Source organism: Crotalus tigris, unplaced genomic scaffold, assembly GCF_016545835.1.
Source record: "Crotalus tigris isolate CLP2741 ecotype Arizona unplaced genomic scaffold, ASM1654583v1 scf7180000024441.2113493, whole genome shotgun sequence".
Taxonomy (NCBI): domain Eukaryota; kingdom Metazoa; phylum Chordata; class Lepidosauria; order Squamata; family Viperidae; genus Crotalus; species Crotalus tigris.
This window is the reverse complement of record NW_024100610.1, coordinates 1,964,253-1,979,169: the sequence shown is the minus strand read 5'-3', so window position 1 is coordinate 1,979,169 and position 14,917 is coordinate 1,964,253. Positions and strand designations below refer to the sequence as shown.

At 40.4% G+C, this 14,917-nt stretch overlaps 1 protein-coding gene across 1 annotated transcript; it reads left to right on the top strand.

The window, feature by feature from the left end:
• Nucleotides 1–8,583: 8,583 nt before the first annotated feature.
• LOC120302959 (17-beta-hydroxysteroid dehydrogenase type 6-like) lies at nucleotides 8,584–14,586 on the top strand. The gene is made up of 5 exons (XM_039331988.1): nucleotides 8,584–8,640; nucleotides 11,138–11,455; nucleotides 11,833–12,091; nucleotides 12,737–12,900; nucleotides 13,828–14,586. Exons 2-5 carry the CDS (start codon nucleotides 11,143–11,145, stop codon nucleotides 14,046–14,048), a joined length of 957 nt encoding a protein of 318 aa, XP_039187922.1. The 5' UTR covers nucleotides 8,584–8,640; nucleotides 11,138–11,142; the 3' UTR covers nucleotides 14,049–14,586.
• The last annotated feature ends 331 nt before the right edge of the window (nucleotides 14,587–14,917 follow it).

Sequence of the window (14,917 nt, the reverse complement as noted above, 5' to 3'; positions counted from 1 at the left end):
AGGATTTTAAAAATGTAGCGAGAAGGAAGAACACTCGCAGTACAGCCGAACTTTCCTTCAGTCTATGAGGAAGCCTCTACAACAGATGCTTAATTTGCGGGTGTCCTTTAGACCAGTGTTTCTCAAGCTTAGCAAATTTAAGATGTCTGCATGATTCCCAGAATTCCCCAATTAAAAACACTGCTGTAGCTGCAATCTAGTTTGCCAAAATACAAACTGGCTAACAGCACTTGTTAAAGTCTGGTGATAGGTGGATTTTTGCTAGTGGCAAAATCATCCATCAGTCGTACTTTAGCAATTCTAATTTTTTCTGCATCCTATGGGCATTTTCCATTGTACCTAATCTCAGCACAAACATGCTGTGACAACAGCTTTTTTTTCCTGCTTTGTCCCCAATGACATGCTCTTAATTTCATTCCCAGTCCATTCTGGGCAGGCTGAAGTCATATATACCTAAATATTTTGACTTAAGGGCACTTGTTTTTGTACATGGTAACTGCATCGAGAAATTCATTCATTCATTCATCCAACATAGACAACATACTTTCCTCCTCATATTTTTCCCATGATAATAACCTTGTGAGATGAGTTGGACTGAGAGAAGGTGAATGGCCCAAAGTCACCTGGCTGGCTTTCGCAGCTAAGGCGGAACTAGAACTCATGGTCTTCAGCTTTCTAGTCTGGTGCCTTAACAATTATGTCAAATGGCAAACTGGCAAACATACGCAAAGATGGAAAGATTCTAAAATACCCACGACAGAGGAATAGTTGGTGAAGATGACAGAATTTGTAGAGGTGGCAAAATTGATTTGTGTAATTGGATAAAGGCATTTGTTAATGACTAATAACACTTTATGGACTTTTTGCTTAAAACAGAAAAAACGAACTTGTAATTTATGGATCTGATGATTAGAAAGATAGAATATGGAAAGAAAGAAATCATTATGTAACCTTAGAGAGACAGAGAGAATGAAATATAATTGTCTTTATAACTGCTATAAAGAAGATTGGAAGCCACTCCTTTATATCTTTTTTTCTTTCATGTCTTTTTTCCATTGATTTCTATTTATTACTTTTTCTTTACTTTCTTTTTAAAATCTATTTTTTTTTACGTTGTGAAAAAACTGTAATAAACATTAATTTTTAAAAAATGTTAGTATTTTTACAGTATGTAGATTAGTCTACTGTATCACTGGGATGATTTTAATTTTAGTATTGAATGTAGATTGTGTTGCTCAATAATCAAAATAAATGACGATGGCCATTGAATGCCAGGTTCCTTTACATTACATTAAAGTAATGTTTTCTGGTTTATTCTAACACCATCGAAATGAAGCTTCACAGTGTATAAAATCTGCTGAGTGTTGTTCTCCATTGCCTTGGAGAGAAGTGGAAGGGCTGCAATGACTTCAGACAAAAGCAGGACAGGGATTAGTAATGGGATCAGCAAATCTTATGCAGTCATGTTGTTTTGCCAGATGAAGCATGACTTAGCAATTAGGAAAGGTTCAAAGTCTGGTAGCCAAAACTGGAGTTTCAGAGCTACAAGGAAGCCTCAGAGAAAACCAAATTGGCAATTTTTTATTTGCATTGAAATTATATATGGGATTATGAAACTAGAGAGAATGAATTGTGAAATTGACTATTGATATAACTGGTATGAAGCTTAACTGCTTAACAACCAGTATGTTCACTTTTTTAATGATTCAGTAAAACAACTAAACATAAAAAAGGTAACTTGTGTATCTTTACTAAGGGTACAAATTCCAAAGTATAAATTGTCTCTTTCTATCCACTTTTCTACCCTGGCAAGCACTAAAGACTCAAACAAAATTTCAAAACAAAAATAATATGAAATTGTAGATTAAATATAACAATAAAACAAATAGTGAATCATTTAATGGTGAAAAGTCTAGTGACAGAGATGCCTATTTACAGATCTCCCAATTTTTGAGAAAATGCTGGCCAAACACTTCTTGGGGAAATGCATTCCATGGCTTGGGGAAAACGTCAGAGAAGCTCTTTCCCACATGCCAGCGTGGCAAGTCTCTGACAGTGCAGAAGCCTGTTTCTGCTAAGCTAAACAGCCAGAGTGATAACAGGAGAGGCAGCCCTTTAGGTAGTCAGACCCCAAACCATTTAAGGCTTTAAAACTGAATACAACACATTTAATTGTGCCCACTAAGCAACCGACAACCAGTACAGACCATTCATGTCAGACATCACACATTTTCAATGGTTAGAAATCTGGATGCTTCATTTTGCATCAACTGCAACCTCTAGACCCATTTCAAGAATAACCCTCTGTGGGCTTCCAGTTTGCGATTGCAGCACTGGCGGATAGGCTAAGAGGCTGGTCTCTCCGCCGTCCAGTTTTTCTCCATCGGAAGACCCTGCAAAGGAGCGAAAGTCACCCAGGAGGGGCGACCACCGCTGAGGAGGACCCTCGACGACCTGCGGAATGGCAGCAACCCTTCCATTGGATCCGAGGCAGCTCCTCTGGACCGACAAAGAAAAGATCGGCCATTAACATGGCCGATCACCAAGCTGTTCCTGCCGAAAGCCCAAAGCACTACTAAGCACGATGAAAGCAACCTGGAGGAATTGGGTGAGACCTTACCTTGCCTTTCCTGCTTCCCATCTATTTTCCTGTAAAAGCCTGTGAATACCTTCTTTCCCCTTCTCAATTCTGCGGCTCCTGCCTACTTTGGGAATATAAAGCTAAGGCAAGAAAAAAAAAAAAAAAGAACAACTAGACTAAATGACTAAATATCTGGACTTGTAATTTCTGGATACCTGGGCTCTCAAAAAGTTCTTTATTCTTACAGACACTTATTGTTTGCTAAGCTGGAAAAAAAGAGGAAGATTTCTTTCTTTCTTCTTTGATCAGCTTAACTGTGCATTGCACTAGGGATATCTTGTGGCGAAACCTGGTACAGCAAGTGAATTTTTTTTTTGACTGGGAGATTTCTGAGACTAAAATTGGTCCTTGACATTATCAAAAAAGATAAGAACCTGAAACAGCTAGGTGGTGAAAATAATTTTCTATAGTGGAGGTGGATTCCTATTGACTTTCATTACAAATAGCCTCCACTAAAGGACTATTTGCAAATACTACAGAAATGGAGGAACATCACCCACAGCTTAACTTCAAATTTATACTTTATACTATCAGGCCAACAATTTAATGACTATGAAGGGACTAGCTTCCTTGATAGGCTGATGACTGGATGGTCTCCCTTGATTCAAATGACATATGCAGGAATGCAGGTAGATCCACCCGAGGATTTAAAAGCTCTGTTATGGAAGCCTGTTTGGCACAAAAGGAAGGCCAGAGTTAGATTTAAAAAATGGTTTTCTTTAAGTGACCTCTAATGGAAGAGCTTTAAATCGTACTTAATGGGATAAGGAGATTTTAAAAGATATCAATTGATGTAATATTCAGGATTTATATTTATAAGGGAAATAAATTAGTTACTAGAATAATAGTTTTGAATTATAACATAGAACAGTGGTGGCGAACCTATGGCACATGTGCCAGAGATGGCACTCAGAGCCCTCTCTGTGGGCACGCGTGCCATGCCCAGGAGATGACAACCGTCTCTCTTCAACCAGCCTCCTGCTAACTCGCCGAGGTCCCACGTAGCCGGATGCATCCCAGCATGGCTGGTTTCCCTCCCCCCCGTCCCTCCTGGCCTTGCATGCTCTCCTTTTCCTGGGCATGATCCACTGCATCGCCTCCTCAGCTGTTGGCCTGCCATCCAGCTCAGAGGTAGCTTCTTTGAACTGCTAGCGGCGAACTGTGGAGCCCCCAAGTGGGCCAGTCAAGGGGCTGGCCCCCATGTGCTCTCTGGCCTCTGTGTGCAGGGGCGATGGTGTCATGCAGCAACCAACCCAGCCCTTGCCTTGCCCCATGGCAATGGCACCCCCACCCTGCTTCACCTCACCCTGTAGGACGAGCCTCCTGCCTACCGCCCCACCTGCCAGAGAGCCTCTAGATCTCCTCCAACCCTGCCCACCCCCCACAAGCATCCCTCCCCACGAGCAACAATGAAGTGACCATGCCCACCTTGGCCACCCCTACCCAATCTGCCATGACCACCACAGCCACGCCAACCGAGTGGGCCATGCCCACCTGGCACCCGGCAATAAATAAGTGTGTTTCGAGTTGCAGTTTTGGCACTTGGTCTCTAAAAGGTTCGCCATCACTGACGTAGAAGATGGATTCAGAGGATAAGTTATTTTATTAGTAAGCGATGAATATGATTGTGGAATAAACTAAGAATTTATTTGAATAAATATAAGTGTATTTTAGAAATGATAACTATTTTGTAATGAACTTAGGCACAGGTTGGCAACCTGCAGCTCCGGAGCTGCATGCGGCTCTTTGAGCCTTCCCCTGTGGCTCCCAGCCTCCTCTGCCATTTGCAAAGAGAGACAGAGACAGAGAGAGGGGCACTTGGGCTTCCCTGCTTATAATAATAATAATAATAATAATAATAATAATAATAATAGGCACTACCTTGACGTGGTTGTGGGGCTTGTGTACTCTAAGGAAGATGAGAGCTATGCTAGAGGTTCAACCATACTGGACAGGTCTCATCAGAGGAGTCAGACAAAGAGTGTCTCTCCCATAAAAAATATGGTGAGACGTAAATTGCAGAATGCCATACCGGCTCGGACGTCGCCCGGGTTAACAAGGTCCACGCTAGATATCGGAGTTCCTGGATATCTGGTGAAAAATGGGTTACAGGACTCAGGACTGTTGGCTGAGCAACCAGGGTCAGCAGCTGCAGAACTACTGGAAGAAAAGATCTTTACCCGTCGCAGATACACAGTGATTGAAAACAAAGAAATAATGATCTGTTACTACAGATCAAGTCCAACAAGAAGAGGATATCTAAAACGAATGCACCAGTTCTGGAAAGAACAACATCCAGAATCAGAAATAACAGAACAGAGACTAGCAGATCAACGCCGATTTATAACACGAAATAAAGTATTCACAGAAACAGAATTGGATGAACTGCAAAGGTTTACCCAGGGCAAAGAAATCAAAGCCTTACCAGAAGTAATTCAGAATGTAGAGGCAAACCAGGGGGAGTTGGCAGTGAAGGAATCCAGCAGAGATATACAACTGTTCTCATTTGGAAACCAGGCACCTCTTCCTCAGGAAGAACAAAACCCTCTAACTAAAGAAATAAAAGAATTGAAACAAAGAATAACTGAGCATCTAGAACAGCACAAAAACAACAGAATAAGGCTACCTGCATTGAAGCTTGTTCCAAAGAAACAGCTAGCACAAGCATTAAAAGATGCAAATACTGCAATATCAAGTATAAGCACCAATTCACTGCAAGAAACAAACCAACTAATGTACAGCACAGCTGCAGTTATAACAGAATACCTGGGATGCAAAATCAACAAAAAAGAAAAACAAACAAACAGTGCACCAGAAAAATGGAAGGTTAGACTAGAAATAAGATCAGCAAGTTAAGATCACATGCAAGCAAGCTAGAACAGATGAAAGAAAAGAAGCTGAAGAACAAGAAGACCAAAGAATACCTAATCAAGAAATACCACTTAGAAACAAGGAAGATCAAGGAAGCACTGGAAATAATAAAGCAACAAATAACAGCTATAGCCAGGAAAATCAGTAGATATGAAGCTCGAATTGCAAACTATAGGCAGAACCTCCAATTTCAATCCAATCAGAAACGTTTCTACCAATCCATCAATGGAGAAACTGCAAGGAATCAGTCAGTACCTGACAAGGAAGAAACAGTGCAGTTCTAGAAGCAGATATGGGATAACCCAAAGAAATACAACAAGGATGCGGCTTGGTTAAAAGAGGTGGATGCAAATAAAACAGAAGTTGAAATGAAAGAACTAGTAATAACAACAAAAATGGTAGAAAAAAGAGCAAAGAAAATCAAAAATTGGTCAGCACCAGGTGAAGATGAACTGCATGGGTTTTGGTTGAAACATCTAACTGTTATACACCCACTCATTGCCAAGCAGTTCAACAATATACTACAAGGAGGAGAAATTGAAAAGTGGCTAACAACTGGGAAAACCTACCTAATAATGAAAAATCCAGCAAAAGGGGCAACACCAGGTAACTACAGGCCAATTACCTGCTTACCAACAACTTTCAAATTACTAACTGGTGTAGTAGCTGATGCAGTGCAACAGCACCTAGTTGAAAACAATCTCTTTCCACCTGAGCAGAAAGGAAACCACCCCAACAGCAGAGGAACAAAAGATCAACTCCTAATAGACAAAATGATCTTGGAAAACTGCAAGAGAAGGAAGACCAACCTGAATGTGGCATGGATTGACTACAAAAAGGCATTTGACTCTCTGCCACATGATTGGATAATAAAGTGCCTAGAAATAACAGGAGTCAGTAGAAACATCAGAAAATTTGTGCAAAGATCGATGGCACAATGGAAGACACAGTTGCAGATCAATGGTGAGAAGCTGGGAGAGGTTAATATCAAGAGAGGAATATTTCAAGGAGATTCATTATCACCATTACTATTTGTTATTGCACTGTTTCCTCTGTCAACAATACTGAATAACTCAGGACATGGCTATCAAACATCAAAAACATCTGCCAGACTATCCCACCTCCTTTATATGGATGATCTGAAGCTGTATGGAAAAACATCATCTGAAATAGAATCGCTGCTCAACACTGTCCGTATATATAGCCAAGATATTGTAATGGAGTTTGGCTTGGACAAATGTACCACAATTACTATCAAACAAGGAAAAATAATGAAAACTGAAGGAATCAAGATGCCCCACGAAAATAACATTAAGAGTCTGGATGAGGAAGAGTACTACAAATATTTGGGTATCCTTCAAGCTGACAACATCAAGCACACCGAAGTCAAGAAAAAGATTAGAGGTGAATACATCAAGAGAGTGAAGAAGATCTTAAAATCCAAACTCAATGGGTACACAGCTGGAATAGTGGATTAAAAGCAATGGATAGGCAGACCAGAAAAATAATGACAATGAATCATGCCCTTCATCCACGCAGTGACATTGATAGACTTTATCTACCAAGGCAAATAGGTGGGCGTGGAATGCTACAAGTACATCAGATGGTTGAAGAAGAAAAAATGGCTTTGGAAGAATATCTGAAGAACAATGATGAAGATGCACTGAAATTAGTATATCAGGAAGGCTTACTAACTACTGGAGAGACCAAACTGGCCTACAAGAAAGACCAAATGAAGAACAGAATAGAGGCATGGGAAGACAAAGCACTACATGGCCAATACATGAAAAAAATAGCTGGGAAAGCAGATAATAATAAAACCTGGCAATGGCTAAGAGCAGGAAAATTGAAGAAAGAGACCGAGGGACTAATTCTGGCTGCACAAGACCAAGCCTTAAGGACAAATGCATACAAAGTCAAAATTGAGAAGACAGCAACAGACAGTAAGTGCCGCCTATGCAAAGAAGCTGAAGAAACAGTGGACCACTTGGTAAGCTGTTGCAAGAAGATTGCACAAACTGATTACAAGCAGCGGCATGACAAAGTAGCAACAATGGTGCATTGGAAGATCTGCAAAAAATATCATTTGCCTGTAAGCAAAAACTGGTGGGATCATAAAATAGAGAAAGTCATAGAAAATGATAAAATTAAACTGCTCTGGGACTTCAGAATTCAAACAGACAAGCACCTGCAACATAACACCCCAGACTTAACAATTGTCGATAAGAAAGACAAAAAAGTCTGGATAGTGGACGTGGCAGTGCCTGGAGATAGCAGAATAGAAGAGAAAGAACTGGAGAAGATAACAAAATACAAAGACCTACAAATAGAAATAGAAAGACTGTGGCAAAAGCAAGCAAGGGTAGTACCAATAGTCATAGGCTCCTTGGGTGCAATCCCAAAACAACTGGAGCACCACTTGAACACCATTGGCATTGACAAATTCGCTATTAGTCAATTGCAAAAGGCGGCCTTATTAGGAACTGCTTCCATCCTGCGACGATATCTGTAATACCATCAAACATCCACATCTGCCTATCCCAGGTCCTGGGTAAGGACTCGATAGGTAGACAAAATGCCAAATCCAGTCTGAACATCTGGCTGACTGTGCGATGATCGATAATAATAATAATAATGTTGAAAGGGGCCTTGGAAGTCATCTAGTCCAACCCCCTGCTCAGGCAGGAAACCCTATACTATTTCAGACAAATGGCTGTCCAGTCTCTTCTTAAAAACTTCCAGTGTTGGAGCATTCATCACTTCTGGAGGCAGGTTGTTCCACTAGTTAATTGTTCTAACTGTCAGGAACAGTCTCTCTCTCTCCCTCTCTCCCTCCCTCTCTCTCTCTCTCTCTCTCTCTCTCTCTCTCTCTCTCTGTGTGTGTGTGTGTGTGTGTGTGCAAAAGAGAGTAGACTCACGGTGTTCTCTGAGAAGCTGAAAAGCTTTTTGGGTGGAGCTCCTCCCTGTGCTTTGTCTCTGCAGGAAGCAGGAAGCAGGAAGGGCAGGCGAGAGCTAGGTAGCCCAGCTATGCTGACTCAGGAATTCTGGAAGTTGTCCATGAGTCATAAAAGAGCCGAAGTTGCCTTCCCCTGAGCTTGTCGGAGAACAGCTTGAAGCCAGCTTGCCAGGTGAGCAGAAGATCGGAGAGAGGGGGGGGAGAGAAAGAGAGAAAGAGAGGGAAAGACCCCTTTGACATCTAAAATGAAGATAACACTGCATGTATCCTTTTTTACCTTTAATATATATATGTTTTCATAGATTTTCACAGGTATAGGTAACTCCAAGACCTGTATATATATACATATATATGTAGGTCTTTGGTTATTTGGGTTTTCTCCCACGTCAAATTGGAAGTGTCTTGGCGACGTTTCGACGAAGTCCCATTCATCATCTTCAGGCTGGTGTTTTCAGCTTCTTGCTTCTAGGACTTCGTCGAAACATCGCCAAGACACTTCCAATTTGATGTGGGAGAAAACCCGAATAACCAAAGACCTACATATAAATACCCGTGAAAACAAACAAACACGAACATCAGGAAAAATTTTAAACTAAAACCGTTTAATCTAGTGCCAAGCTTTCGTTGGCCAACTGCCAACATCATCAGGGCTTAAAACCAGTTGACTGGTTTTAAGCAGTTGGCAGATGTCAGCAGTTGGCCAACGAAAGCTTGGCACTAGATTAAACGTTTTTAGTTTAAAATTTTTCCTGGTGTTCATGTTTGTTTGTTTTTATAATATGACTATACTCAGGATTCGTGTTTTTAATGAAATTAGCTATATATATATATATTAACAATTACACTAAAAATATGATCCCTGGGTATATCCATATTTAAAACCAAACAAATAAATGTGAGCACCAAGGAATACTATAACATTTTAATAAAATTTAGTAAAATACCAATAAAATTTCAATAAAATTATAATAAAACGCCTAGCTTTCGTCAGCGACTGCTGACATCATCAGGGCTCAAGATGCCGGTCAGTAGGAGAGTCCCCTTTATAGATTGGCCAGGGTCTGCATCCGGTTCCTAGATCTTGTCATCGGGCCTGATGGAATAGGCTGTTTTCCAGTTGCCGGTTTCTTATTAGCAATTATTGCTTTCTTGCATTTCTTGCTTGTGTAAATGGCATCAGTCTCTTTTATACACACACACACACACACACACACACGCATATACACACAGATACACATACACACACACACACACACACACACATAATAAAGGTAAAAAAAGATATATGCAGTGTTATCTTCATTTTAGATGTCAAAAGGGGTTTGCAGCTCCCAGTTTTTGTTTTCGATGGGAAATGGGTCCAAGTGGCTCTTTGAGTGTTTTGGATTGCCTACCCCTGAACTAAGGGAACCGTGGGCTATCCGAAATCTAAATACTATGGACATTAAGCCAACTGGAATACTGTCATTGAAACCAGATAAAAGTTAAAAACAGGATTTGAAGGCATATAAATTAAAAGTTGTCGATAAATGTTTCAAATGATTGAGTTATAACTAGCAACGTATTAATCTGAAATCTGGTATAATACCTAAGGGAAACAGAGAGGAAATTTTTGATGATGTAAACTGTATGGAAAAACGCGTTATTGGACTATGTATTACCCTACCACCAAGTTGCTTCCTTAATACCTAAAGCTTTGTTAAAATGGAAAATTAATAAAACTTGTTTAAAAAAAGAAAAAGAATAACCCTCTGTCGTGCATATAGTGGTGTGTTGCACTTTAGCTGTGACCTGTACATTATGCAGATGGATAATAGTGAGAGCTACATATCTGAAGTTAATCCTGACTTACACCCTAATGGACTTACACCCTGCCCAGTACAGTCATAGGTTGTGACAGTAGTAAAGTGAGTGACTAACCCAATTTTGTGACTTTTGCAGTAGTCATTAAGCCACCATAGCAATCATTAAGTGAACCAATTGTTCTCCAAGGGCCGGTTTTACCAAAAACCAGAAATAAATGCTGTTTTTTTGGCAAAAGTAGCATAAAACACAGTCATGCACAGAACTACAGGACGCTACAAATGGTTGTAAATGTGGGCCAGTCGACAAGTGCCTGACATGTGGTCATGTGACCATGATGAGGGGCAGTTGTTGGAACTTAAGAATTGGGTCATAACTAATCCATCATAACTTCAAATAGTTGCTAAATAACCAATCATAATTTGAGGACTACTTGTACAAAAATACCAAATTTCTTGACAAGGAATGGTAGTTCATTCGTAGCAAGAGAGTAGTGAAAATTCACCTCTAGTATATTTGTGGAGATTCTCAGTCCCCAAGATCATAGTTGTCTCCAAAAGCAACTTTCACCTCTAGTAAGATGCTGATTTATTCCAGGTAAAGTTGCATAGACAGAATTCATCTGCTGAGGAGATTATTTGCTAAAGGGAAGTGCAATGAACTACAGAGCAGCTATAGCAAACATCATTTGTTAACCATTAATCTGTGAATTGGATGTTCCATACCAATTCTTCTGAGAACATACTGTTGTCCATCGACATCAGAAGGACAACAGATAGAAGAAAAAAGACCAGAAAAATTGGTTTAAGAACAAAACAAAACAGGAAACCTGAAGACCTTAAATTTTATCTTATTTTAATACACAGCAAGCATGTGGTTCTACCTGGCATTGGCAATTTTGCTGTACTTTGTGATACGATCCTATCGGGAAAAACAACAGGTAGACAACCTGAGAGAAAAACATGTATTCATCACTGGCTGTGATTCTGGTTTTGGAAACCAGCTGGCCAGACAACTGGATGCCCAGGGTCTGCGCGTGTTGGCTGCCTGTCTCACCCAGAAGGGAGCACAGCAACTGGAGAGACTCACATCGGACCGGTTGAAAACCACCCTGCTGGACGTCACCAGTAGCGAGAGCATTGAGGCAGCAACTGCATGGGTGAAAGAATGTGTGGGGAATAAAGGTACAGTGGCTCAACTGTAAATAGGCTTCTCAATAATCTGGAGCAAATTATAAATTGATTAGGAAAGTCTTCTTGGAGATCAACTATTTCATAAGGCTTATTAGGAAGAGCTCCTTATGAAATATTAGGAGGAACTCTTTGTGATATATTTAATCCTAGATCATGAGATTATGTAGCTAGTGCTGATTAAAACATACTTTCAAGGTGTTTTGGCTCTTAATTTAATTTTATTCAAGGAAATTTCCCCTTAGCCTAAAGAACATACATAGAAGATTTTTGAGGACTTTAGATTTTTAACTCTGCTCAGCCTGGGCCAGATAGATTTTCAGTCTCTTTCTTGTGTAAAGTTTTACATATTTGTTGTCTTTTCTTTGCAGGACTTTGGGGCTTGGTAAATAATGCTGGAATTGTGCACCCTATATCCCCCAATGAATGGCTGACCAAAGAGGATTATATGAAAGTGCTGAACGTCAATCTAATTGGGCTAATTGATGTGACACTGCATATGTTGCCCTTGGTGAAGAAGGCCAGGGGAAGAGTGGTTAACATGTCCAGCATCGTGGGTCGACTTAGTACCATGGGAGGTGGTTATTGTATCTCAAAGTATGGAGTGGAGGCTTTCTCTGACTGTCTCAGGTAATCTCATGCCACTTCAAAGAACAGGTTTGAGTGGATGTCTGAGAAGGAATAAATGTTTCCATGTTCCTGGTTCAGATAGATGAGGAGGAGGAAAGTGGAACTCAGTCAAGGGCTTTGCTAGGTGTGTCTATTATATCTGACCCGATTTTGGAAAATGGGCCAAGTTATTATTTGGTTAAACTGTTGATGAAAATAGTTTGTTCTTTTAAAATCAATCTGGTTTGAAAAATTTAGCAATACATTTAACATATTTATTTTGTCTTCTTTTGAACGTATAACCTGCCTTTCCTCCAGGAACTTAAACTGGCATATATAGTAGTATTATCACCATAATGATTCTGTAACATAGGCCAGGCTGAGAAAGGTATAATGGGTGGCTTTAGTTCAGTACATGCTTGCCGAAATAGAAGAATCCCTGCCATGAAATCCCATGCAGAGAGAGCAATAATTTATTAGTATTTATTAATAATCAAGTGAAAAAAAAAAGATAGGAATTGCTTAAATTTCCATGGCAGGATTGATGTAGAAATGGTATTTTCTCACCAGATTGAAAAAGATTAGATTTCTTGAAATCTCTCCTGCTCTGCAGAGGAAGAAGTAGCACCCCCAGGTAGTGACTCTGAACTGATAATTTCTTTCTAGGCGTGAGATCCACTCATTTGGGGTGAAAGTAGCCATAATCGAGCCAGGCTATTTCCGCACATCCATGACTGATATCCAAAAAACTCTTGAGTGCCTGGAGCAACAATGGATCAAAGCCCCAGAGGAAATCAAAGAAAGTTATGGCCAGCCTTACTTTGATGCATGTGAGTCTTTATGTGGGCTTGCAGGCTAATTGGGAGAAGCTTACCAGGAATCAGAAGCTGGGAGGGACTGTTGCTCAGCTTCAATAGCACCCATCATACGGGTGATTGAAGACCACCCTTTTGTCACATGCTTTGAAGTCCATTTTTTGGACTTGGTTGGGTGCCAATGCTCGGCTGTATCAACATCTTCCATCTAAGGTTGTCCATTTTTCCTCTGGTTATAAAAAGAAGTGTCCTGCCACAGCACGGAAAGCAATGGGCACTTAGGTGTGCACTTGGGGGAAGAAGTACAGGAATCCACCAATCAGAGGCCATGTTCACTCAGTTCTGGACAGAGGTCCCAGACACTATGGTGGCCAAAGTGGATGAATGGGTTGAAATCTGGAGGGGATTTTTAAAATAGTCTTAATTTCCAGATGCTTTATAAAGCTGTGGTGAGGCAAATTCTTCTGGGCTATTGGATGAGAAAGTAATGCAGCCTGGAGAGTCAGCCAAGAATGTCTTTGAATTTCTCAGTGTCCTAACCCCTGATCTCAAGGCACCAATTGGAACACTCATAGGCTGGGCTTTTCTCCTGGTCTGAAAGTCCTCTTCTAAAACACAATTATGCTTTTCCATGCTGAGCTGTAGTAACAGAGCTCATGGAGCTTACCTGTGCTTTGATTTTTGTAATAACTCTAGGGAGAGACTGACTTTTCCCATCTTAGTTGTTTGAGAGTCAGAGAAAATTGTCCTTAAAGTTAAACGTTATTACTGTTTCATTCATGTAGTATTGTGGAGGCTGCTTTATTTATTTATATTCTCTTTAGTATTTTGGACCCCACATCTCCATACTGACTTTCTTTCTTTTCCTTCTACTTGCTCTCGCTCCTCTTTCTCTCTCTCTCTCCTCTCTCTCTTTCTCTCTCTCTTTCTCTCTCAAAACAGTTTGTGAGACGATCAAAGTCCAACTGGCAACTCGTTGCTGCACAGATCTCTACAAGGTGACTGACTGTATGGAGCATGCTTTGATATCGAAATACCCCTATACACGCTATTCTGCTGGCTGGGATTCCCGGTGGATCTTTGTTCCTCTCTCTTATTTGCCCACTTCCGTCGTAGATTTTGTGCTGACTCGATCTTATCCTAAACCCGCTCAGGCTCTGTAAAAAGAATGGGGTGGAAAAGTTGGGAGGAAGGAAGTCTATTCCAACTGTCACATTTGGCCAACACATGCAGTTAAAAGTATGCCAGTGTCAGTCTTTCACAAGACCTCCTTATCTTCACCATTTGCAGATATACAATGTTTTAGGCATACTGGCATCCGTAGCTTTGTGTGTGTGTGTCTGGTCTGGAGCCTGCTGAGAATATCTTCAGCTAATTGTAGCTCTCACTTTCTTCATCCAAACTAGCCAAGGTCAGAGAATGCAAGCTAATCATTGTTCGAAGTTTCTCTTCTAAACCTATTCAGTTACCAGTATTCTGCCTCTGAACTTCCAATGATCCATTAATGAATGAATATCCTTTTATCCTTTCTTCGCAAAAATAGCAAATAACTTACTAGTATCTTCCCTTACCCACACATGCTGCCCATGCATTTCTATATCTGTATTTGTGTGTATTTACATTCTGGTAGCCTGATATGAGGATGGCTGCAAGAGAAGATAGTTGTTAAAAGAATTAAAAAAAAATTGAAAAGCCTCAAAATGTTTCAGATTATAATTATGAAAGTAGAACAAACCACATAAAGGCAGACCCTGTAACAGTAGCCTAAACACATGTACAGGAGGTAGATCTCCACTTATGACTGCAATTGACCCCAAAATCTCTGTTGCTAAGTGAGAGAGTTGTTAAGTGAATTTTGCCCCATTTTATGATCTTTCTTGCCACAGTTGTTAAGTGAATCACTGCAGTTATTAAATTAGTAACATGTGAATAGGATAAGTTTGGCTGACATTTTAGTTGCTGCTTGGAATGAGCAAATAGCAGCCTTGGATTGGGATACACCTATGCGGATTCTCCACCTACGTGGAACCCA

Coding starts and splice junctions, on each gene's coding strand:
- LOC120302959 (XM_039331988.1), top strand. CDS start 11,143: ATGTGGTTCTACCTGGCATTGGCAATTTTGCTGTACTTTGTGATACGA. Junction 11,456..11,832: donor AGAATGTGTGGGGAATAAAG/GTACAGTGGCTC, acceptor TTTTCTTTGCAG/GACTTTGGGGCTTGGTAAAT. Junction 12,901..13,827: donor CCAGCCTTACTTTGATGCAT/GTGAGTCTTTAT, acceptor CTCTCAAAACAG/TTTGTGAGACGATCAAAGTC.